This window comes from Terrapene carolina, unplaced genomic scaffold, assembly GCF_002925995.2.
Source record: "Terrapene carolina triunguis isolate 2854851 unplaced genomic scaffold, T_m_triunguis-2.0 Scaffold236, whole genome shotgun sequence".
NCBI classification, from domain to species: domain Eukaryota; kingdom Metazoa; phylum Chordata; order Testudines; family Emydidae; genus Terrapene; species Terrapene triunguis.
Window position 1 is genome coordinate 11,003,555 of NW_020664587.1, and position 25,414 is coordinate 11,028,968.

Below are 25,414 nucleotides of genomic sequence, written 5' to 3' on the forward strand. Positions count from 1 at the left end.
TGACTATGGTTGGATGGTCTAATGGGGCAAGCAAAGTAGACTGGGGTAACATTTCCAAAAGCGTCTAAGTGACTTAGGTGCCTAGGAGCCTAATTCTCATTGACTTCCAATGAGGCTTCTAAGACCCAGATCCTCAAAGGTATTTAGGTGCCTAAGTCACTTTTAAAAATGGGACTTAGTTTCCTAAGTCAGGCACTTTTGGAAATGTGACCCTTGCTGCTGGACACTTATAGTTCCAGGGATCATTTTCTTTATGAGTGTATTCAACATGATCTGAATTCTTTTTCTGTGTCTGCCACCTGAAGTGAGGAAGAAGAGACTTTCACCGTTTCAGAATTATCCATAGCAGCTGCCCTCGCCTTGACCTCAGAAATATCATGGTAGGTCTGACATGAATATTGCTACTGTGGTTGTATAGAGTGGGCTAGATTTAGACCACATGTACCTAGAAGATGCACAGATTTACAATAATTCTTAATTTGAACCAATAATAGACCTTGTAATGTTACTACCATAGATTTACCCAGGCAAGGCAATTTGTGTATATGGTATAGTATCTTGTAGTTAGAGAAAGAGCCTGGGAGCAATGCTATTTGGTTCTATCCCCAGCTCTGTAAGTGACTGCATGACCTCAGACAACTTCACTTCACTTCTCCCTGCCTCTGTTTCCCATCCCGAAACTGATGATAACAATCCTCCTCTGTCTCCCAGGGGAGATGTGAGGTCTAATTAATCAATGCATGCATGCAAAAGCATTTGGAGATCCTTGTTGGGAAGTGCAGAGTGCTATGAGATGGACCCATAGAGTCAAGGGATGCATTGTGCATCTTTCATAATGCCTGGGTGAATTTTTAAGAGACCTGCAGCCCATTCCTTCTCTCAGTGAGATTAATGGCAAAACTCTCAGTGACTTCCACTGGGTGCAGGACCTAACCTCAGGTTCCTAAATTCTCGTGCATTCATGTTTCTCTATACACCCCATTCATTTTTCCATCCTGGCAAGTAAAAATAAGTTTGAGAAAGGCTCTTTATCTCCAAAGCTCTCACTGAAAAGGAAACACTATGGGACAAATCCTAGCAACATACCAGAAAGTCAGAAGAGCAAGGGCTGCAGGACGGAGCCAGAGCAGCTGCTTGGTCTACTTGACTCAAGACCAGAAGCCAGAAACTCCTGGCTTCTAATTCAACTTGTTTTCTATGTAGCCTTGGGGAAGTGACTCAGCTGCTTTGTGCCTCAGTTTCCACATTCTATAATAGGGTTAATAGTTACTAGTCACCCAAGAGGTGGCGAGGGTTAATCAGCGGATGTTTGCAAAGGGTTCTGAAGATGTGAAGCATCAGTATATACGCTGCCAGATCCAGCCAGTGGAAGGGAATCTGTGTCATTACTAGGCAAAGTACCATGCAATAGGCAAGCTCAGTGCATCCCCAGGGCACAGCTAGCTGAAAAACACAATTTCTGTCCCGTGTTGCAGCCCAAATCGGGACAAAAGGTCAAAATTTCGGATTTTTTCACAAAACGAAATATTCTGACATGTTTTGTTGCTATAGGGTAAAAATGTTTGGTTTGAACTTTACCATTTCTGCTCAGTCAATATGTCACAATACGAATAGTCCAAATGATAATGTCTAAATTAAATGTTTCAGCCTTCTCGAAACAAAATGTTTCAATAATTGCGCACTGAAAATTCAACACCGTCAGGATGTTCCCATGAAACCTTTTGATTTCATTGAATCAGCATTTTCTGAAGGAAATCTGTTCTGTCGGAACATTCTGGACCCACTTTGCTCCAGGCTGGGGTGCTGATCACTTGCTGTCTTCAAGCACAAAATGCTCATTGCTAATGGAAATGTGTTGCTGCCGGTGGCAGAATAAATACATATTGGATTTGAGGCTAACTGTGCCCTTACTCCTGAGCCCACTCTGTAGTGCAATTAGCAGCCGCTCCTACAGCTGGCTGCTCCAGGCCAGGACTTAGAGGCGACTGGGCAGCATAGTTAGTCTGGGAAGGAGAGAGCCAGAGAGAACCACAGCTCCAGAGACCACCACAGGGAATTTCTATGGGACACTACACATGACTCCTAACCCTCACCCTCCTAGTGCCATGGTGCACAACAACCCATCGTGGCAGCATTGTCTGGTTTCTAGTGTTCACGGTAGCAATATCCCATCTGTGCCCACTGCTGAGTGGGTGCTGGTGTGTCCTTCCTTATAGACCTGCATAGACTTAGCCCGGTGTGTGTGCAATGAAAACCACCAAAGGACATCACCAGTTGTGGCTGTTTTATTAACATTGGCTGTTGCAGGGAATCCAAGCTGAGGAGAGAAGCTACCATCATAGAGCTGGAGAAGCGGGGTCAGAAGAGAGTTCGGTTTGGGAATGAAATGGAAAAGCTGGAGAAGGCGGTCATTAGGAACTGCAGGCTCCTGCGCGTGAAGGCTGATCGAAAGGCCTTTCGCAAGAAGGTCAGAGTTGCAAAGGGATTGCAAGAATATCCAGAGTTATAACAGTTAATGCTAGCAAACATTATGTGGAAGGGATATTAAACCTCTTGCTTCAGGGTTTAAGCCGATCTATAACTCCTGAAGATCAGGATGAGACCTAGCTTATGTCTACACCACAGCATTTACAGCAATGCAGCTGCCGTGTTTCTGGTGAAGACGCTAAGCCGCCAGGAGAGAGCTCTCCCGTTGGCTTAATAACTCCTTCCTCCATGAGAGGCAGTAGCTAAGTTAGCGGGAAAAGTTCTCCCTCTGACATAGCATTGTCTACACCAGCGCTTAGGTCGGTATAACTACATCGCTCAGAGGTGTGGATTATTCACAGACCTGAGTAATGTAAGTTATACCGAAGTAATTTGTAGTGTAGACATAACCTGAATGTAGAGACAGATTACCAACATCTGTCGTGAAGGGGCTCCTACACCTTCGTATGAAGCAGCCAGGGCTGGCCACTGTTCGAGACAGGACACTGGGCTAGATGGACCCTGGTTATGATCCAGTCTGGCAACCTCATGGTCCTAAGCGGGGGAATTTCTGGCCATTTTCTTACAAATGATGAGTGATTCAAAATCTACCCCAGAAACTATCTACTTTTTGTTCCACCCCGGTTAAAATACTATAAAGCTAGCTGAGGCCAGCACCATTCATACAGCCACCACGTCCATGCCTGGCACTCCAGCAGAGCGAACGCTGTGTGGGTAATGGAGTGAAAAATGTAGCCTTGTATTTCCTTGCCATTTCCACAAGTGATGCTGTCTTTGGAGTTAACAGAGCCCCACTGTTCTCTAACATTAAGGGGCTAAGTAGCTGCCCAAAAGCCAGCTTGGAGGTTTCTCTCCTCCTGCTGTGATTCCCAGTAGAGAGTCAGGGCAAGATCCTCGGCTGCTCCTTTGAAATGAACAGAGTAATGCTGAGTTATTCCAGCTGAGGATCCGGCCCTTAATTCTTTACTCTCACTAAATCCAGCCAGGAGAAAGGCTTTCAGAAGTTGCATGCCCCTTCAAGAAAGTGTCTCTTCTGGGACAGTTTGCTCTCAGCTTGTTAACAGAAGGCATCTGCCACCAGCGTTGGGGTTGGAAACCTTCACCCGCATGAAGCTATGAAAGTGGTGTGCAGCTCTGTTTTGACAACCACTCCAATCAACTTCAGAGCCAAGACCTCTGCTGGGTGGGAGCAGCATGCTGTTTTGAAATGGGAGAAGGCTGTTGCCATTACACGCGCCTCTTCTGCAAAAGAACCTGCATCGTTAGAACGTAATCCTGTTGTCCTTGTCCATTCAATCCTTGCCCTAGGCTCTAGAGAAGGCCCGCCGGGAGAAGGAGTACATCGAGCTGCTTTCAAGCCGGCCCCCCTTGATCTGGATCCCGCTCAGAGTTCATGCAGTCTGGGAAAGAATGGGGGTGAAGCTTACATGTACCATTCTGGCTTCCCCTCTGCCGCAGGTCACCTGGTGCGTGAGTTGGGAGCGATGATCGGGGCTGACCTTGTGGTTACAAAGCATGTATGCACTTTGAGGGGCAAACAGGAGTGCAGCAGCTGGGTCTTGTTAGAAAGCTCTAAAAGGGGGGGGGAGGGAAGCATGGTGTTCGGAAAATACAGAAAATACTTTCCCTTCTGGGTTGGTGCTTCAAATCCCCTCCCCAATTGGCTGGGAGTTGTTACCGTCTGGTGACTCTGTGAAATGAATGGCTCCCACTGAACAAGGTGTCCAGGTCTGAAAACATCGACGCAGTCAGTAGAAACCAGCCCTCTGATTGGCAGTCTCGACAGAGAAGCCCAGGATCCAATGGACCCTGGAGAGAGAGAACGGTTGTGGTTTTTGTCCCAACGAGCTGTCTGAGGCAGGACTGACTCACACATCGGTGACATGGGGCATAGAGAACTTGCCCTGTTTCTGTATCAATTCTGTGCATAAGCAGAAGACCAAACCCTCCGGGACTATCAAACTGGCTGCTCTCTCCCGCTCCAGATTCACTCAACAAATTACAGGGGGGGAATATATTGACAATTCAGTGGAAGTTTTATTCTGGGTAAACTAGACTCCAGACAGACCTGTATTCTTATATTTTGTTCATTCATTGCAAGTACGCCCCACATGTATAGTGGGGCTAGTTCAGCTGCCTGGGTTTTTTGCACATATGTTATTAGCCCCCTTTAATTCAGTGGAGAATAGGTTATTGGCTGTAGGATCGGATAGCCTGGAGGCTTGTGAAATTGTTAGAAGCTATAGCCGTGAGCAGAACTATTCCAAGTTATTTTGTTTTATGGCTGGGGATGTTGACAGGCCCCACCTAGGGTTGCCAACTTTCTATTTGCAGAAAATCGAATACCAGTGCCCTGCCCCCTGCCCCGCCCTTTTCCCGAGGCCACGCCCCCACCCACTCCATCCACCTCCCTCCATCACTCGCTCTCCCCCACCCTTGCTAACGTGCTCATTTTTATCGGGCTGGGGCAGGAGGTTGGGGTATGGGGCGGAGTAATGGTGAGGGCTCAAGCTGCGGGTACGGGCTCTGGAGTGGGGCTGGAGATGAGGGGTTTGGGGTGCAGGAGAGGGCTCCGGGCTGGGACAGGGGTGTAGCAGGGGGTGAGGGCTCCAGCTGGGGGTGCCAGCTCTCTCTCTCTCTAACAAGTTTGATAGTGGCCAGGCTACGTCCCAAAAGTCTGGGCTCTTTGGCAGAGATTAAACCAGCCCAAAACCTCAGAGATCAACACCCTCAAACTCTGGGAAGTATGAATCTGGATCCAAAACTCTGTGGCTCATGCCCATTAGCAAATAACTTACCCTGGTAGGACAAATTAGTTGTTGACTTAGCCCAGATATATACAGTCCATGTAACAAAAGAGCTGTGTGATGGTGGCAGAAAATCAGCTGTTCCAGAGTAAGCAATGATAAGAGGTATGTTTCTTCCAAGCAGGGATGTTGTTGATGTATAGACATGAAAACAGACGTGCTTCTGTTGCCGCTGATCAGGGATTATTTATTTACCCATTTGTAGCAAAGGATGACACCGGCCATTTCAAGAAGCTCCTGGTATGTTCAAGTTTAGGAGCTGTTGTTTCTAATCTTCCTTCCTGTCTGGACATCCTCCTTGCTTTTATTTTGACATCGTCACAGAATCGGAGAAGTGCGGGGGGGTTGGTAGAGGGGCGAGAACGGGAAAATTCTGCAAATAGGCTGCTACTCAAAGGAGATGGCGTTTTTAATTTACATCATAGTCTTCCCATAAACTGTAGCAAATCCTTATATCCAATGCAGAGTGTAGGACTGAGCGCTCCAGAGATGCCTAAATGAGGCAATGTTATTTTATTATTTATTTGTATTGTAGTAGCACCTAGGAGCCCCAGTGTGCTGGTGTACAAGCACAGAACAAGTCCCTGCCCCAAAGAGCTTACAATCCACATCTACAGCTACTAGTTACACAAATAGGCAAACTAAACGAGAAGAATTGTACATTGGTGGAACGGACTCTGAAGCTGACATGCCTCAATTCCTCTAGCCCATTAAAAGTTTTAGGGAGGTTTATGAACAGGCTTTAAATTTGCTCTTCAAGACTGTTCCATACAAACTTTTTCAGGATGTGACCTCTTTGATTCACTCCCTCCAGAGTTATCTCAGCTGTCAGAGCAGTGTAGCCTATGTACCAATAAAGAACTTAGCTTTGGAGAGTGGCCATTGTGCTAAAGCCCCCCATCTCCAGCTTGTGCTCATGAATCTTGGTCATTGGCCAGCATCTTAGAGCCGACAAGACTATTTTTCCAATGCACTAGACAGGTGCAGAGACATTGGACACGCACCATCAGGGCTGGACTAACCATTAGGATACCATACGTGCCTTGGGATTAAACTGCCCTGACCCCTAAAATTTGAGAAATATGAAGTGACTCTTTTCTGTTTACTGAGCTTTGCTTAGTTACAAACTCAAAGGATGGAAAATGTCGTCGAGATCTCTTGGGATTGTCTGCGGAACTTACTGTTAACAACAGCCGGGCAGAAACAACAAGGAGGCCACGAATAACATTTCACACATTGTGCACCAAGGTTCTCGCTCAGTATGATGGTCAAATTGACTGTCCTCAAATGAAAATGCTTGAAATAGTGAAACGTTAATTTCAAATGACTTTACTAGGGGAAAATCTCCTCCTCTGTCAGAGTTTCAGATGGGCTTTGGGGGCAGATTAACTTCCCCCACTCTGGTTCTTTTGCACCTTTCCAGCAGGGCAAAGGGAGCCAGATGTCCACAGTAGTCAGAGCCAAAAAAGCCAGCTCCTATACCTCCCTCCCTGCAACCCTCAGAGCAGCGGGGGTATATATGAGGTAGGAAGTGGCAGGCAGGAGGAGTGGTTGGAGAGTGATGCACTCTGGCAATTCACAGCTGGCATATGGTCCCTGGGCAACCACAGCCAGGTGGAACAAGGTAGAGCAGCCCCAAGACTGCTCTAACTTGTGCTGGGGCAGAGAACAAGGGAGCAGTGACCAGCTGTCCCCTCCCCAGTTCTTCTGTGCCCCATGGAAGAATCTGCCTCTATGTGTGGCTGGTGGTGTTACTTTGAAAACAAGCTGTTAAATATACCCATTAATTCTCGTCTAGACTAGAACATCCCTCTTGAACAGTGTGTCACTTTTATATTCAACTAGGTATAAAAATGGAGTCCGTATTGATCCCCGACTGGCTCCAGCAGGGAAATACAGGATCCAGAACAAGTTTGGCATGCTCACACTAGACATCAATAGGTAATGTACAGACCTTCTGCTTAGCTCCTTCTTCATTGGCAGCAAGGCCTGGTCTGCTGAGATTCCCAGGCCAGTTCTGCAGAACAAAGAGGGCTGGAAGAGGACTGGAAATGCACTGGGAGTCTGATTCTCTACTGCCTTGCTCTAGGAGCTTACCTGGATTGAATCTCTGCCCATTGTGAGGTTGACCCAACACTTCTAATAGCTCACTGGGCTTTAAATATTATTTTATTTTGTTTGAACCTGTATAAATGGAGGTAGATGCAAAATCTCTATGATCTATTGCAGATCCTCATTACTCTACTTTGTTCCCTACACTAGATTAGGGATACCTCATCATTTTGGCATTAAGTGTACTTAGGGCACCGTACAAATCTGGATGAACTGATACCTTTCTACAGAAACAAAAAGCCTGCAAGATATATGTGTAATATATATTAGGCCAGATCTTCAGTGGAATTAATGTGATGTATAGGCCCTTATGCTGAGAATCTCACTTTATGTGCATAATTCCTTGTATAGCAAAAGAACAATATATTTGACTTCTAAGTGTCAATAATGCCCCACTCCTGCACCCCCAAAAAATCCTGGCAAAAAACAAGCCTTCTCTTTTAATTCTGGGCTTAACGACCAACCCATATTGACATGCACCACTCAGAGTTAACCCTCGAGCGGGAGCATCAAAGACTGAAACTTAAAAGGAAAAACCAACCATTTCTTCCAGATGCTCCTTGGAAGACTCTGCTGAATACAGTGTCGAAGTTAAAAATCCCTATGGTGAGGCCTATTCATTTGCTACGGTGCTTGTCCAGAGTAAGTTGAGAATTCCGTTTCCCTTTAAACATTTTTTTATGGATTTTTCTATTTGTTTTCATTAAAAGAAATTACTGTATTAACCACATACACATGAACAAGGGGTATGCAGTGGGTTGTCTAGCTAAGCCTTAGTGATGGGGGGAGAAGTAGAAGGGGAGAACAATTGGATTTAAAATATATATTTAAAAAGCATCAATCAATATGTTTTTCCATGGTAAACTGTCCATAAAGCAATTTCAGTTGTCATTAGAAGACAAATAGCCAACCCATCAGAAAGGTTGTTGGTAAATTAACCACATATCTAAGAAAGAAAATCCATATCGGATTAACTTTTCTTCATGGTTTTATTTTCTCTCTTATTCAAAGCAGGGAGTGAGATCACTTTGGTTACAGGCATGGAACTTTATCTAGCGCAGTTTCATGCAAATGGTCTGGTCAGCTTGTATGATCTAACAGCAATAGCCCTTCCCTGAAAGAGCTCTTCTCCTAGTGTTTGCTGTTGTCAGGAGTTGAGTTAAAAAGAGTGTGTTCTGTTTAAACAAACAGAAATCAAAACGGCTGGGCTCAAGTTACAATGAAACCCAGTATTTATAACCCAGGGATCTAGCTTTAGCCTAGGTCTGACCGTCACCATTCTTTCCCCCTTTGCCTCTGCAATAGCCTTCAGGTGGAAGCCCGGCATTCCTGCCTGTTCTCAGTTAGGGTCCCATTCTCATCCCCCAGCCCTTTAGACTACTGCTGTCAGTCTGGGCCATAGGGACTTTTTGTTGGCCAGATCCAGCCTAGGGCCACTGCCACGCTTCTCTGGGTGCCCATGTTTAATTTGCTGAAACGCTGTTTTGTAGCAGCTTAGTGCAATACCCTGGAGATCACAACAGAGAATCAGTGCTTCCTACACCAGCGGTCGCTATGCAACTGGCTTTCCAGTCAGGCCACTGGACTCAGGCCGAATCTCTCCCTCACACCCTTACTGTCAGAGCCTGTCAGGCCCTTTCCCTCAGGGTCTGCCCAGATACACCTAAAAAATAGCTACTCTGCCTCAGTCCCTTGTGGCCCCTCTGGACTCAGCCAAAATCTTTCAGACCCTTTCTGGACACAGCCCAGAACTGTCTTCCCTCTTCGCCCTGCAGTGGACTAACACTGATGCGGTGAAGGTGTGCTGTGTCTGGACGCTGACCCCTTCTGCAGTGATACTACCTGTAGTTCGAAGCGCAGCAGGTCTGGAGAGGATCTAGTTGTTTTTTCTGAATGTCAGTTTGAGAGCGCTGTGTTTCCCAGAAGATCTCTCTCCGGGCAGAGCTCCACAGAACACACAGTTCTCATTGCAGAGTGTAACACAACAGGAGAGCGTTCAGGGCTCTCCTCTCTGTATCTGTTGTGATCCCAAGATAAGCTGCATGGACCCTTTTTATGAATTCCTTTATAGCAAGACAAATATATAGCAAGATTCTGCCCAAGCTAAAGTCAGACGTATGGGGAAACAACTGGAAATAAAGTGCTGGTACTTACAAAGGGAAATTATGCCAAGCTCTAGGGAATATGCAATGGCATCTCATGGGGTCATTGTTTAGACCTTGACATTTCTAATCTATATATAAAACAATCCTGTCATAAAAACCTGGACTGGAATAGACCTACAGAACTATAGACAGCTAAACATGCTCAGTGAGACTGACATGGGCAATAGAATAACTGAGATGGGAAGCGATACCATTCTGGAATAGGAGGTGAACTGACTGCTTCAAAGGTCTTATTGGTACGAAAGAGATGAGCTTCTGTGGCAATGTGAGATGCAAAAGCCAGTTTGGTCGATTACTCAGACAGCTGGATCTTTTAAAAGTATATATGATTCATTTATTGTTAGTGCTTCAAAAAATTCTCTGCTCCACACTGGGCCATGTTATCACCATTCCTTTTCTTTGTATGTTGTGCATTGATAAAATCTGGATCTTCTTTGTAGACTCAGCTTTCACAAGAGCAGAATGTGCCCAGAGAATTTTAAGGGTCATGTTTTGTTTATGCTATCTTTAAAATCCATTGTTAAATAGTGCCCTACATGAGTCAGAATTCAGCACGCACGCACATACATACATGCACGTACACACTACAGTTGGGGACAGATATTCACTTATAATTAGAACTGGGCAAAATTTTATGCAGAAAGCTTGGGGGGGGGGCAAAAAAAGCAGATATGGCAACACCAAAATGTTTTGCAAATTTGTGTCAATTTCACCAAATTGATTTGGTGATAAAACCCCCTAAAATAATCCAAACGTTTCCATATTTTGGTGCAAAATTACTTTTTGTTTCACGATTTCCTTTACTTTTATTCAAACCATCAAGAACTTTTTTTAAATGCTTGGAACCTAAATGAAACATTTTGTTCAATGTGAAATGATTTTTTTTCGACTTTTTGATTTGCAGAAAAATTTGACAAATGTTGTTGATCCAAAACCATTTTTATTTTAATGACCAGCAAACTGAAAAAATTGTTATTCATCCAACTCTACTTATAATAACAATGGCAGCCCCTAGTTTGCATGGCTGACCAGCCTGGATAATTCTTATCCTAATGCAGGAAGTATATAAAAAGCTCTGGGGTGTACAACTATGCTATACTTTTAGGTTCTTATAGCAGGCTCATCCCTGTAGTAACTAAGCCCCTTCCATTAAGCAATGTGGCTACCATCTGTCACATGTTGTTTATTCTCTCATCCCCTCCCCGGGGGTGCAAATCAAACTGAGATGCAAATCAAAAGCACACGTAACAGCACGATTTTCTGCCAAGAACTCTTGTACGTTGCACCATCCAAACAGAGCAAAGGTGAACTCCCAAAAGCTAAGCAATGGAACCACATGGGCTTCAGTGTGCAAGGTCTATTGGATGGTGGCATTTATTTGCAGCTAAGAAAGCAATAAAGAACAATTTATTGGGCAGTCCAGGCAGGAAACGTGTGAGTGAAAGTTAGGCTGTCATGGTGAAGGAATTCCACACTGCAGTATTTATATGACCTACTGTGTTAGCCTGGTTTTCAGAGGTGGTGAGAGTAGCCACAGATCCCACTGACTTTAGTATCTCTATGCCTTGGAAAATCAGGTCATATATCTCTAAAAATCAGGAGCTTAAAACTATGAGTAGATCCTGGGAAAAGACAGCAGAAACAAGATCCTTCCGCAAGTGATTGGATACATTCCAGCTGGCTTGATTTACCACCCTGAATTGGCTATAAATTCTGCAAGGGGAATGAAACTGACTTGGTGCTGATAGATGAAGTGACATGAAAACAAGCAGCACTGGACAATACATTTACCACTGCTTCCAAAGGAGAGAAGCAGAAGTAGGGTGGTCTGAATAACAAGCATGAGAAAGGTCACAGAGTACCCCCCACTCTCATTCCCCCTCCCAGTCACTCTTTTCAAACCCGGCTTGTGGAAACAGAACAGGTGTGACAACAGAACAAGGCAAATGATTCTTGTTATGTTCATGGCATACAAACAGAAAAATTAGATAAAAACATTAAATGCTCTTTCTAAACGGTTGCAATTTAACACAACTTTATTTCTTAAAATCCATAATACTAACGCGCAAGAACCAAAAACAAGCAGAGAGAAAGAAGGCTGCTCCAGAGATTGAGGCACAACTCACCCCACCTTCCTCTAGGCTGGTTCTTTGCAGACTGACTGCTGAAAAACTCAGATTGCACACTTCCCTACAGAGCCCCTGAACCTTCAAGCAGGACCAGGGAAATCCATGAGAATTAAAGTGATAGCTTATAATTGTAACACAATTTTCAATACATCAAAATTCTATCACTCTTTCCATTCCACTAGTATCTCAAGAGGATGTTAAACAACAGTCAGAAAATGTGGAGAAGGTTCAGAGAAGAGCCATGAGAATAATTAAAGGATTAGAAAACCTGCCTTGTAGTGATAGACTGAAGGAGCTCAATCTATTTAACTTAACAAAGAGAAGGTTCAGGGGTGACTTGATCACAGTCTATAAGTACCTACATGGGGAACAAATATTTAATAATGGGCTCTTCAGTCTAGCAGAGAAAGATATAGCACAATCCAATGGCTGGAAGTTGAAGCTAGACAAATTCAGATTGGAAATAAGGTGTAAACTTTTAACAGTGAGGGTAATTAACTATTGGAACAATTTACCAAGGGTTGTGGGGGATTCTCTGTCACTGACCATTTTTAAATCAGGATTGGATGTTTTTCTAAAAGATCTGTGCTAGGAATTATTTTGGAGGAGTTCTGTGGCCTGTGTTATACAGGAGGTCAGACTAGCTGATCACAATGGTCTCTTCTGTCCTTGGAATCTATGAATCTATTATAGAAAACCTCCTTGGATGAGACAGCTGTCCTAGCACCACTTAGTACCAGATCAAATTCTCCTTTATGAAGTCTCTGGTCAGAGCAGAACTCTGTGCTATTGGCACTTCCAAATATTGCTTCTTACATTTGCTTTTGGCAGGCCTGCGTTGTTCCTTCTCCCCTGACTCTGCCTGATGCCGTCCTGGTAACATGCCCCTTCCTTTTGCTATTTGTGTTTAACAGTCTGAAAACAGAATCCAGAGCAAAGCCATAGGGCTTGGCCTGGAAGCTCTCCATGTCCCACTAAACAGGCCATTGGCAGTCGTTTTCTTGGCCCCTGCATTGTCTGACATGCTTTTGTTGTCTTAGGCGGTCCCAAGCCTAAACGGCTCTCTAGATTAGTGGGTTGCCCTGCCTATCAATGATATTTTGGGGTCCTTTGTTATCCTTGATGAACCCAGCATGTCCCTTTGATGTTCTCCATGATTCCCCTCTCTAGTCATTGCCACCCATTTACCATCTTCTGCCTATGATTGTATAATGCTATCACATGGCTTCATTCATTTAGGGCCATCCTTTCTACCTGGCCAGCAGGTATGCTGTTAAAGTAATGCTTTCCCTTCCCCATTCCTCATGCCATGCACAAAGCATGCCGCCTTCATGATCCATTGTGGCCCGGGACAGATGGAAGCAACAAGTGAGAGGCTATTTCTGAATGTGGGATCTCCCCATAGCAGTGCAAAGTTTTGTCTGCCTTCCCTTTCATCACAGCAACAGAAAATCACTTCTGAAAAGATATCAGAATTTCCTAGTCTGAAATTCCTAATTTCCATCCATTTTAATTGCCATGTACTGGCTACTGAGAAAGAATGAATGTGATCAATTCTTATGTGCATTTATTTAGGATGAGAGGTCTAAGAAATGCCACCATTTGCATCTTGGTTTGGAATTCTTCGATTCCTTCAGCTGCGTGATTACGTTACATTAAGCTCAAAGCCACTAGACTTTGTTCTGTGATCCCAGCAGTTTGCAAGGTTTGGCTAGGATCGTTGTTCTCATGGGAGAGACCTCCATGAAACACGTAGGTGCCGCAATAAGTGCTGCTGGTGATTCAGTGTATGACACTTTTCCCTCTGAGCCAGTAGTGAGCCCATGTCTTGGAACGTTCTGTACTTCTGGACATGCTGTCCTTGGGATGAGTCACAAACCAGAGGTCCAGGCCATATGTGGTCATTAAAGATCCCATATCATTTTCTGCAATGGTATGGCAGCTTAACCTCGGTGTCCAGGCCATATTCCAGCATCAATAACTAGTATGTTCGGCTGTCCTAAATTTCCCCAGCACTTTCAACAGAATATTCTTCTTCCCTTCCATTCCTGTGTTGTTGTGTAGTGTTGCCATGTGGTGTTGAATAGATGCCAGGCTCTGCCCCAGGGGTGGCTGCATTTCAGTTATGGGTGAAGTGATCCTTATCAGTTTGTTAAGCTAGTAAAAGGCTCTGCACTGGAAAGTGTTCCTACTTGGAGAAGTCACCACCCAGGTGTGTTTTGAAGGCTAATATTTAATGTTTGTAGTGGACCGTATTTTGAAGAAGTGATACAATACATAAGAGTTAAGTATCATTGCATATTATTAAGAGGAAGGTAAATATTAAAACATACATTTGTTAAATGTGTTTATTCCTCCCATCCTCTCCACCTTCTTTTACAGAATATTATGGGAAGGAGTCAGGATTTGATTCAGAAATATACAAAAGTGAGTAAATTATTGTTGCTGAGTTTTTTTGTACGGGCTGAGGCCCCCTGGCACAGGGTCAGACAAGGTGTACCTCTTCCCAGTAGCCTGATGTTTATGAAAAGCACCACACACACTTTTGGCACTAGATGAATGACTACAATAATGACACTAACTGAGGAGGCTCCTGTTTCTATCGTGACTAGGGCTGTGATTTTGTCATGGAAACTTTTAGTAAATTTCACAGCAGAGGTGTGGGGAAAAACTGATAAGACTCTGGTGTCCCTAGCCTCTGTTTGTCAGAAGTTGGAAATGGGCAACAAGGGATGGATCCCTTGATGATTACCTGTTCTGTTCATTCCCTGTAAAGCACATTGCATTGGTCGCTGTCAGAAGACAAGGACCTTTGATCTGACTCAGTATGGCCATTCTTATGTTCTGAGAGCAGGATGGGGATTGCAGAACGAGCCAGCCCTGCACTCACCCCACAATGGCAGCTCCTGTTCCACAGGGCTTGGGCCGGCTCCCCATGCTGGGCTTTGCGACCGGCACATGGGGTCGCAGCGCCACTCAGGTTTGGTTCCTCCGCCTCTCAGGAGATGGAGGGGCAGAAGGACAAAATCTGAGTGGCGCTGCGAACCTGGGCGCTAGGTTACAACACCACTCCGTTTGGGGGCCTTGACACAAATTCACGATTTCTGTGACCATTGTGACCGCCGTGACAAAACTGTAGCCTTAATCATGGCTGCATGGTTTTGCTCTTGTTTCACAGGATCACTCATTGGCCAGGAGGCAGATTTTGCCTTTTCACTGAAGCCCCTATTCTCCAGAGAGAAGGAACCTTTCACCCTTTCCTGCTTCTTTTCTTCTGATCTACTTCAACACCAACGAGATATCACCTGGTTCAGAGACGGTGTGTATTCGTATCCACATAGCTTTCTTTGATACAACTGCTTTCCCCCTATAAGCTCTGGTCTAGTGCTTGCAGAAGAGAACTGGATGCCAGGATTCCTGGGTTCTGTTCCCAGTTCTGGCACGTCCCTTAACTTGGGCCTCCATTTCTTCATCCATAAAACAAGGATAAGAATACAGACCTGCTTCGTGGGGTGACATGAGCCTTAATTCATTCATGTTTATAAAGAGTTGTTAGGAACCTTGGTTCTACACAGTGGAAGTGCAAAGTGTTGCTATTATATTCCTGTAAAGCCAGAGGAGACACTGGCGAATGAAGTAAAATGTAGCCCTCCCAGACAGCCCATAGGAGGGTAAGTTACAAACAGAGCTGCAAAATCAAGGACACTGGTCTTTACCAGGATGCTAATTGCCTCTGTGCCTTTAAGCTGTGGGAGGCTGCACCTGTCCCAGGAGCAACACAGTAAGACTGCCTTTGTTTTACAAGTAGCCCTGCGAGAATCAGCTGTGCAAGCAGCAGACTGTGCTGTGTTCTAAAGATGGGCCTGATGCACAGAGTTCAGATCCATATCTGAACTCTCCCAAGGCTTGGGGATAGAAGCAAAATATGCTGGCTTGGTGTAGATTTGTGCACGGGTTCTAATCCTGGCTCTGCCACTGGCCTGCTGGGTGACCTTGGGCAAGTCATTTCCCCGCTCTGTGCCTCAGTTTCCCTATCTGTAAAATGAGGGTACCGAGCTGGTTTGTATGACAGTGTGAGATCTGCTCATGAAAAGCAGTAGGTACTGTTACTATGTGTCATGGCTTCTTGTGGCCCTCAGACAAATGCCTGCTATTTACTGAGAGTGAACAGAGTTACTCCTCTAGCTCAGGGTCCTCCACACTGAGTAGAAGTGAGTCCCAAACCTCCTGCGTTGGCGTACAGCAAGAGCAAAGGATAACAGATAGAAGGATGTGGCCAGAGTGTGACTGCGTCTCAGAAGGCAGGGGGTTGAGCTTGTTCCTCATCTGGCTAATGAGCTTAGCCTGTAATGCCTCAGATCTGCTAGCAGGCAGAAGTAACTTGGGCTCAGCAACTCAAAGGTATTCATGCACCCAACTCCCATTGAAATGAAATCTCTTTGAGGATCTGGGCCTTGCTAGCTGTGAGCAACATTGTGTTAGTGTAGGCGCAGGGTCCCCTGCAGACTGCAGTGCCCGTCCTGCTCAGCATTTTACACCGTGTACAAGTGCTGCATGCCCCTCTGAGCAGGGCGTAGTTCAGGAGGAGTTCCACTGAGTTTTCATTTCCCTGCAGGCGAGTTTCTGAAGGATTCGGATCGCCATCAAATAAAGTGTTTGGATCGCGAGGCTTCTTTGACCGTGTTGTGTGCTTACAAAGAAGATGAGGGATTCTATACTGTCCGTGTCCCTACACTGGACGGGTACAACGAGCAGAGTGCTTACGTGTTTGTTAGAGGTACCTACAGGTTTCTATCCTTTCAAAGCAAAAGCCCTTTTCTGATCCACTGGGGTGGGAAAATTCACAGCCTCATTCACAATGAAAGGCCTTCCCACACTGCCCCCAACTTGAACCCAGGGGTGACATTTTCAAAAGTGCCTGCGTCCCGTTTGCAATAGTGACTTAGGCACTTGGGATTTTAGGCCCAAATCCTGTTGACTTCCCATTGTGTTTCCTCTGTAGTAATCTGCACTGAACTGAGCATAAAATGGCTGCCTGCCTCTGTGGACAGCAGAGTCCTTAGTGCAGAAAATGGAAAAGAAAGCCTATCTGTTCACCACACACAACACCCTTCCCCCTGTAATTATCAGATGTGGCCTAGGCAGTACTGGAGGTAGAGAATAGATTTCATTTGCTTTTGGAGGGGCAAATCCTGCCCCCTTCTCCACAGCAATGTGGGGTACAAGAAACACTGCAACCAAAGTAGCATAGGACTTGGGGAGCTGTTGCAAGGGGTCTGCATACCATGGAGCTCAGCTCTGCAGCTCCCCTATGCAGTGGGATTTGGGGGCAGGTTTGGGGTGGGTGAGGGGAAAGCAGAGATGACACCAATGCTATGTAAACGCTCTTGCCAGTGATCCCCACAAGGAATGCAGAAGCAGCATGATGTGGCTACATTACCCCGTTGGGCAAAGAATTCCTTCCCTCAGAGAAATGCTCTGTGCCACACGTCTCAGATTTGATGTGGGGAATCCAGTTTAGCCCTTAATGGCCAAACAGAGAATTGACGGTGGGCTTTCAGTAACAAGAGTTACTGAACAGCCATTTACTCAGATTTACAAGACAAGGTCAGGGTTGCTGGACAGTGTCCAGTTCTAACTGCAGAACCTGTTTGCTCTATCAGCATGACAAATCTTTTTCACTCTGATCAGATGCTGGATTATTTTTTTTATATACTGAGTAGGTCAGTTCTTGTTCTTCTCAAGATCTTAAAAAAAATTGACCTTGTTATTAATCTGAAAAGAAATTACTCTTAATATGAATGATTCAGAATTGAATTTGCTAATATTTTCCACTCGTACATTTATTAGGGTCACAGTATAATATAGGAAGCTCCTCCATTGTTGTATTCTGGAGTTATGTCTTCCTTTTAGAGCTCAATACATTTATCTACAGTTTTACAATGTGGATTTTTTCCTGACCATGCAGATCAGACTGTTTTCCCTGCACGCCCAAAGACAACAATGAAACAAGAAAGAATATAGATTAGACTATAAACTGTTTGGGGCAAGGACCATCTTTTTGTTCTGCATTTGTACAGCACTTAGCACCATGGGGCCCTAAGCACTACTGCAATACAAATGAATAAGAAGAGGAAAGAACAGGATGAATATCTCCATGAGAGAGAGCGCAGAGTGTGGGTATCTCCTCTGTTGCAGTCTGCAGCAAGCTGAACACAAAATGGCAGCCTCTCTCTGTAGACAACAGAGTGTTTGGAGACTGAAAGATTCAGAACACAGGTGGAAAAAAACAGTTTAACAGACATTGCTCTATATTCCTTTAGATGCTGCAGCAGCAACAGCCGGTGCACCTGGATCCCCCCTCAACGTGAAATGCCATGATGTAAATAAAGATTGCCTGCTCCTTTCCTGGGTAGCACCCAGCGATAGTGGAGGAAGTCCAATCTTCGGTTATTTTATTGAAAGGTCTGTATGATTATGTTATTGTAGTAAAGTGGTCATGATAGGGTTACCAGGGATACCCAGAGTATTATGGGATGGCACTATGCTCCACTCCTCAATTCCTGTTTAATCAATGGGAGTTTTCTCCCCCCACCCCAATTTTGTTGTGATGCAATTAAATAAAGCAGCAAGATCCCAGCCTGCAGTCCTGTGAGTAGACATATGTTTGTTGCACTGAGCGGTCCCTTTACCAAAGTTATAACCTGCAGAATGCCCGCTGCCACATTCGGGGAACACCATGGAGGTACTGCATGGTCTTGCTTCGTTGCAGGTGCGAGGCGGGCACAGACGAGTGGGTGCCATATAACGAAATGCCTGTGAAGACCTGCAGGTGCCCTGTTTTGTGCCTCATGGAGGGAAAGACATACCAGTTCCGGGTAAAGGCCGTCAACCACTCAGGCATCAGTAACCCTTCCAAGGCCAGCGACCCAGTCACAATGAAAGACCCCAATGAGGAAAAAAGAGTGATGAGTATGTATCAGAAACAGGATATTATTCCTCTATGTGCTCTGTGAGGCTGCGGAAGTAACTCGGGATGACTTATCCAAAGTGCCCTATTCTCACAAACATCACTGCAGCCCCTCTGCTGCAAACATGCCTCCGCCCTGCTGGAATCACCAGCTGAAGTCATTGGTCCGGACTGAAAAAGCTGGAGACAGACTGACCTAAAACACCATTGTCAATTTGTGAACAGCACTGGATAGGCAAAGACTGTGAGCAGATCCTCAGCACATATAAATCATCAGAGCTCCAGGGAAACCAATGAAACCAGGATGATTGACACCACCTGAGTGTCTGCCCCTATCATTCCATGTGTTACTCTCTTACCCAAACAGTGTTCAATCTCTGCTCACACACCCCTGACTGTCTGGAGTGCTTGCAATGGGAAGACAAAAGTGGCAACGGGCAAACTGAATCTGGGCCTAAAATGAGTCTAACTCAAAATGATTATTTTTGTATTTTTAATGTCAAGGAAGTTCCTATAATTTTTTTAATTAGTTTTCAGTTTGTCGCACTTCTCTGGGTACAAACTGGTACAGAAAGGGAGAAGGCCAAACTACCCCAGCGTATGGGCTTTGTGTGCATATAGGGAAACCCAGGATTCTTGTCTCTGTCTTTCCACTAAACTTGTGGCTTTTTCTCCTGGTGAATAATACTGATTTTTTTTAAATCACTAGCCATCCCTTATGATGACGGAAAGAAGATTACAATTTCCAAAGATGAACTGGAAGGTAATTTCAAACTTAAACTTAACCCTCCTTTTATAAACTAATGCTTGTTATAGTACAAGGATGCCAAAATAGTATTTCATAGGACTCTGGGAGGAAATATGCACAGGAAAATGTTTTCTTACACTCCAAGAAAACAGAAGCATTCCAGAATACAAGGCCAGTTTATAATGGAGCCGTTAGATATTGTTAGACTTGTGATTGTGTCAAGCCTAGAGACTTCAGTCTAAGGAGTAGCGTAGAGTTTTTATTAAAAGCAAAAGATTATGGGGTATAATTTCCAGAAGTGCCCAAGTCCCATTTTTAAAAGTGACTAAGGCCCAGATTTTTACAGGTATTTAGGCATTGTTCTGCTCTGCGTTGCAATGCCTAACTGAGTGTTAACCATGGTGTTAGGCTCGCAGATGCTTTTTTAAATCCCACTAGGCACCAAAATACCTTTAAAAATCTGTCCGTAAGTCTCATTTTCAAAAGTGACTTAGGCACTTAGGAACCTAAAAGTCTCATTGAAAGTCAATAGGACTTAGGCGCCTAATTCACTTTTGAAAATGGTATGTAGGGACTTTTGAAAATTTTACTCGTGGAGACAATATTTTCCTCATTTAGTGCAACCCCATTGTGAGGCTGCTGAGGGTTAGAATTCGGCCCAGACACAGCCATCTGGAACTCTGTGTTATCAGCTGAACTCCTGAGAGGGAGTTGTATCTGGAGCTTGAGGAACGTGGCCATAGGATTAAGAAGGACCACAAAGTCTGGTAACGTGCACCGCAAAATCCTCTAGTGTTTTGAAACTGGGTGTAATGGAAAGAGACACTGGCAAAGTAATGTACTCAAAGGTGGACACTGCAGGCCAGATCCTGGGCCCTTTGTACCTCCAGAGCAAGTGAGAGTATGATGACAGCTACGTCCCTTTATTTAAATAAGAAGATGAGAGCAAAGAATTAAATAATTTATCATTAAAAATTATCAGAACATTGACAACCAAATGAATGCATAGGAGGAAGTTTGCCTTCTCTATCCCCAATGCGTGCAAAGGGTTAAAGGCCTCTCCTTTACACCAAAGGAGCTTACCTGATACTGAAAAAGCATAAACATCCCTGTTTAATAGGAGAGTCCTTTCCTGGTATGTTATCACTGAACCAGTATCAAATTCTGGCTTCCCACAGGCAAGATTAAAATTCCTCTGCCACCCACCAACGTTCATGCGAGTGAGATCAGAGAAGATTACGTGGCCCTCTCCTGGGATGAACCAGATCCCAGAGGCAAGGAGCCACTGAGTTATTATGTGGAAAAGGTAAGGAAATAATCTACGGAAGGGTGAATATTACCACTCTGGAGACTGGCAGTGGAATACATCCCCTTTCACCTCTAGGTTACCGCTCAGAGTCCAGCACAGGTCAGTAGTGACAGAATGCTGTTTTGATAGCTTGTCAGTGGTGGGCTGTGTACAATGAGTGGGTGAGTCTCAATTCCTTGAAAACAGGCTTTCCACATCACAAAGGCATTAGCACAACTGGTGCCCTTGAGGGTAGCCTCAGCAGAGAGGCAATGAGGTATGGATGCTGAGCTACGCTCTCTCTCCTAAGCATGGCCAGTCCAGATCTGGAACAAGACACATGGAGAGGGCAGTGTGTGGGGAAACTGCCAGTGCGGTCCATATTGTGTTCGAAATGGCCCTGTCAGCCTTTCACTAGTACTAAATTTACAAGAGCGTAAATCCAGATCCTGATGCCTGGCCCATGATGATGAGCCGACGAGCAGGCGGGGAGGAAGGAATCTTCTTTCCATAGGCCATATGTGGAAGGCTACTCCACCTATATGGATGGAGTAACCTCCATTGGCCCTTACCCAGCCATCAGCAGTAGAGAGGATGGGAGGAACTGCACAGTACCAAACATTCTGGGTTCTCCTCCGTCTCTTCCCTGCTCCTTTCATATCTTACCCCCACATGTCCATTCCCCACCTGCACAGTAGCACTGCACCACCTCTGCTGCAAAGGGGCCCTTTGTGGCTGACGAGGAAGGGGCTAGATTGGCCCCCAAGAAATATTTAGTTCAGGTAAAGAAGATCTTTATTTCTCAAATACAGTACACAGTTACGCTGTCGGATCAGCGAGTAATCGCTCCATACAGTTTTCATCTCTCTGGATTGTAAATTGCCATCTTTTCCTTTCCAGTCCATTGCAGGCAGCAACAGCTGGCAAAATGTCAATCTGGAGACGGCGGTGAATTCCCCAAGATTTGCACTCTTTGATCTTGTGAAAGGAAAATCGTACTGTTTCCGAGTGCGATCTGCTAACAAATACGGAGTAAGCGAGCCGTCCTTGCCCAGTGAGCCCATTACTGCTGGAACAAGATTAGGTAACAATATAAAACGCACTAATAACATGGAAAAGGTGATGCATCATAACACTAGCATTGGCTTATTTTCTCTTTTCTTTGTGCATTGCGGTACATCATTACAGCTCTCACTTGGACTTCAGGAAGTCTCTCAAAGCCTTAAATCCACACTTAATTACATTGCAGTTGTTCAGCACACAGTGTAAATCTAACCAACCAATGAGGCTGGAATTAAAGTTATTAAAAAGAGGAAACTGATCAAGTCCCTATATTCCATTCCAAGCATACTTCTGGAACTTGCTCAAATGCCTCCTGTGTCGTGCATGCTCTAAGACAGATGTAGCACATAGCAGAACAATAAGGAAGGCCACAGCCTCATTCTGCAATGGTGGATGATGGAGTCAGTCTCTGGGGACTCCAGGATGAGCAGCAGCATGACATGGGATGTTTGGTTGGGGGGGATAATTGTGTAATATTTGGGCTGTGATGTCTAGAATATGAGGAGGCAAAGACTCATACCCGTGTTTTCCATGTGTTACGCTAAAGTTAGGCCACTGGGCCTCGTGCTGGCCTTTTTCATTCTCTTGTTTAAAGGTGGCCTGAAGTTCATTCAGGGTGTTCTGTGCCTCTGGCTGCTCCCATCTAGTGTGAACTTTGTATTTTGGCCCCAAAACAGCATGTGGAGTTGGGAATTGGGACCTGATTCTCCTCTGATTTAGGTAGGTGTAAACCCCAGGAGTAACTCCAGTGATATCAATGGAGTTACACGGGTGTGAGAGAAGAATGAGGCCTTATAAATCCAGAGACAGACAGACAGACACACCCACAGGCTGCAATCAGGAGATTGGGTCCAGACACGGTGCTCTGCTTTGGGAAATGATGCCCCGGCCATGCGGATATCAAACATCCCAAGTCACTCCTGGAACTGAGTTACAATTTGTAAATAGAATAAACCTTAAATTGTTCCATTTTTTCCCCTTTTTCAGCACCCCTCCCACCTCCCTCTCAGGTTCTAGCTTTCAGAGACACCAAGACGTCTGTTGTTGTGCATTGGGATAAGCTGAAGGAGGGTCAGGAGCCCCTCGGCTATTACGTATATTGTCGTGAGGTTGGGACAGATGAATGGCAGACTGTCAACAATAAACCCGTGACATGTAACAAGTGAGTTCAGCAATTGACCTCCATTCAGCAAATACGGTGCATTCACTTGGATTTCTGTGTTTATGGTAGGAATGGAGTGCAGATAAAAAAAAGAATTTCCCTATACATACGCGCACACATAGCACACATCTGAAACCTTTGCCTGTTTTTAGAACCGAACCACTGTTCAGGTTCTGGAATGTCCAGATTTAATTTAACATCTGAGGCAAGTTAACATGTGGGGCAGCAAAGTAGCACATGTTTCCATGTGTTGTCAGAGCACAGTCATTACTGGGAAGGTAGATCTCGCAGTGTCTGTGGAACGACAGACCATTTGTATTTGCTCTATGGTAGAACAATGTGTCATCTTTCAAGAATAGGGAGTAAGGGAATCCCTCTTGTTATAGGGCCTGATGTTAATGAAATTAGAAAATGCCTATAATAATACCTAGCTCTTATATAGCACTTTACCAAGTGCTTTATCATTATCCCCATTTTATAGATGGGGAAACTGAGGCACAGGGAGGGGAAAGTGACTTGCACAAGGTCACCAGCAGTCCAGTGGCAGAGTCAGGTCTCCTGAGTCTCAGTCCAGTGGTCTATCCACTAGGCCACACTGCCTCAGAAAGTGCAATTTTGGACAGTGGGCAGGTATGGTCTGAAATAGATGCTTCTCGGGGAATGCGTTTTAGGGGATGCTCAGCACATGCTCAGTCACCCCATGAGTAAAATGCACTGGTGCTCACAAAGGGCAGGTGGCATCAGAGCATAGATACCTGTCAGGCTGAAACTCAATGGGGCCGGATTCTCATTTACACAAAGGTCGCTTCACAGCAGTCTGGCAGCACAAAGAGATCTCAAAGTAAGTGTAAACTTTAAGTCCCCTTTCCATAGGCAGAGCAGTGTAAAGGGACCTTGGTGTGAATGAGACTCTGATCCAATAAGAAGAGCTAGGAGACAAGTCATTAAACACGCTCTCTTTCCAAGTTTGCCCTGGTGCAGAAGGCCTTCACTAAAGTGTCTTTTATCGGGTCCAGATGTTGAGAGGTACTGAATGTCCACAACTCCCATTGATTTCATTGGGAATAGAGGTGCCTAAAGTCAGCTGAGTAACTCTCAAGATCTGACCCCTATTTACTGATTGTTCAATAGGTATCACTTGTGGGAGTCAATGCGCTTTAAGCTATAGGGGTAAATAACCACGTGACACAGAAATAAATTGTAGCACGCTGATAAAATTATTGAAATGCCGTTTTTTTTCCAAAGGGCTCTTTGCCTTACTTTGAACAGCTATGTGCAAGCAAATTAATGATCTCTCATAGGTTTACTGTTCCAGGGCTCCAGCCTGGGAAGGAGTATGTATTTTGCGTGAAATCTGTCAATGAAGCAGGAGTGGGTGACAGCTCACCAGAATCTGACCCCATCATTGTGAGGCCGGCTATCTGTAAGTATTGCATTGCACATGCACACGCACACATACAGAAAACTAGCTCCCTCATCAGAGTATCTTTTATGCACAGCTGGGTCTAGCCACTTGCAAATGATCCCACCCCAGGCAGCTAGAGGTAGAGGGGGCTTCATTCTCTCCTGCCTTGCAGCTTGTCTCATCATTTGCACTTGTGCAAAGTGGCTGTAGAACGTTCTCGCTCTGATTTGTTAGTGTTTCACATTGCATTGAATGCATTTGGCACAGGTAAGTGACCACACAAAATGCAAGAGAGCAGAGAATCTGGTTCAGTATCTTCCACTTCTCCGGTGCAGACCCCATTAGTAGCCTCCCAGCAGTCACGTCATGCGCTGTCATCGTTCTCCATTATCTCACACTGCTGCCTTCACCCCATCCTCTCTTGCATCTGCCCTGCACCAGTTAAAACTATAAAGCTCTGAAACACCCAGGAGTTTTCCCACAATTTAAATGAAAATCAGGCCCATCTGAAGGCCCCTTTACATTGCCAGAGTAGTGTAAAGGGGCCTTAGTGCAAATGAAAATCAAGCCTGGTGTGAACATGCATGGCACAGATAAGTCACTCTAACTGATTCAACATCAACAGCTCTTTTCTGGATCGCCAGCAGGATCCCAAATCTATGTCATACAATATCTATTTTCCTCTCTCTCTCTTTGTCCTCACCATTAGCTCGTCCATCAGCCCCACGTGATTTTGCCCTGCTGAGCTGTGGGAAGAACGACATGACTATTGGGTGGAAAGCCCCAAAGCGCAAAGGAGGAGGAAAGATTCTGGGCTACTTCCTGGATCAGCATGATGCTGCTGAGCTAGACTGGCATGAAGTCAACATCAGACCTATGGCTCAACGAGTTTACAAGGTATTGATTTCATAATGCAATACTGCATTTCTGTGTGAGGCAGTGGAAATGGTGGCTATATGAAGAGGTGAGCCATTTTCCTCCTCCAGCCTTGACCCTTCTGTAGCCCAGACTCCCTCCCCATCTTGCTCTTTCCCTGTTCTTCATCCCACACCTTTGAGTGTCCCCAGTAAGTCTGACAA

General features: G+C 45.0%; 1 protein-coding gene across 1 annotated transcript in view; it reads left to right on the plus strand.

Annotated features, from left to right (window-relative positions):
- Nucleotides 1-25,414, plus strand: part of MYOM3 (myomesin 3) — a 52,382-nt gene that overhangs the window by 4,085 nt on the left and 22,883 nt on the right. The window contains exons 3-18 of the mRNA XM_024203632.2: nt 306-380; nt 2,308-2,467; nt 3,796-3,953; nt 7,140-7,235; nt 7,960-8,048; nt 14,083-14,127; nt 14,879-15,019; nt 16,316-16,477; nt 18,024-18,165; nt 18,473-18,672; nt 19,380-19,433; nt 20,597-20,724; nt 21,607-21,790; nt 22,756-22,930; nt 24,232-24,353; nt 25,045-25,232. Of these exons, the coding sequence (XP_024059400.1) occupies nt 306-380; nt 2,308-2,467; nt 3,796-3,953; nt 7,140-7,235; nt 7,960-8,048; nt 14,083-14,127; nt 14,879-15,019; nt 16,316-16,477; nt 18,024-18,165; nt 18,473-18,672; nt 19,380-19,433; nt 20,597-20,724; nt 21,607-21,790; nt 22,756-22,930; nt 24,232-24,353; nt 25,045-25,232 (2,119 nt within the window). The remainder of the gene's footprint in view (nt 1-305; nt 381-2,307; nt 2,468-3,795; nt 3,954-7,139; nt 7,236-7,959; nt 8,049-14,082; nt 14,128-14,878; nt 15,020-16,315; nt 16,478-18,023; nt 18,166-18,472; nt 18,673-19,379; nt 19,434-20,596; nt 20,725-21,606; nt 21,791-22,755; nt 22,931-24,231; nt 24,354-25,044; nt 25,233-25,414) is intronic.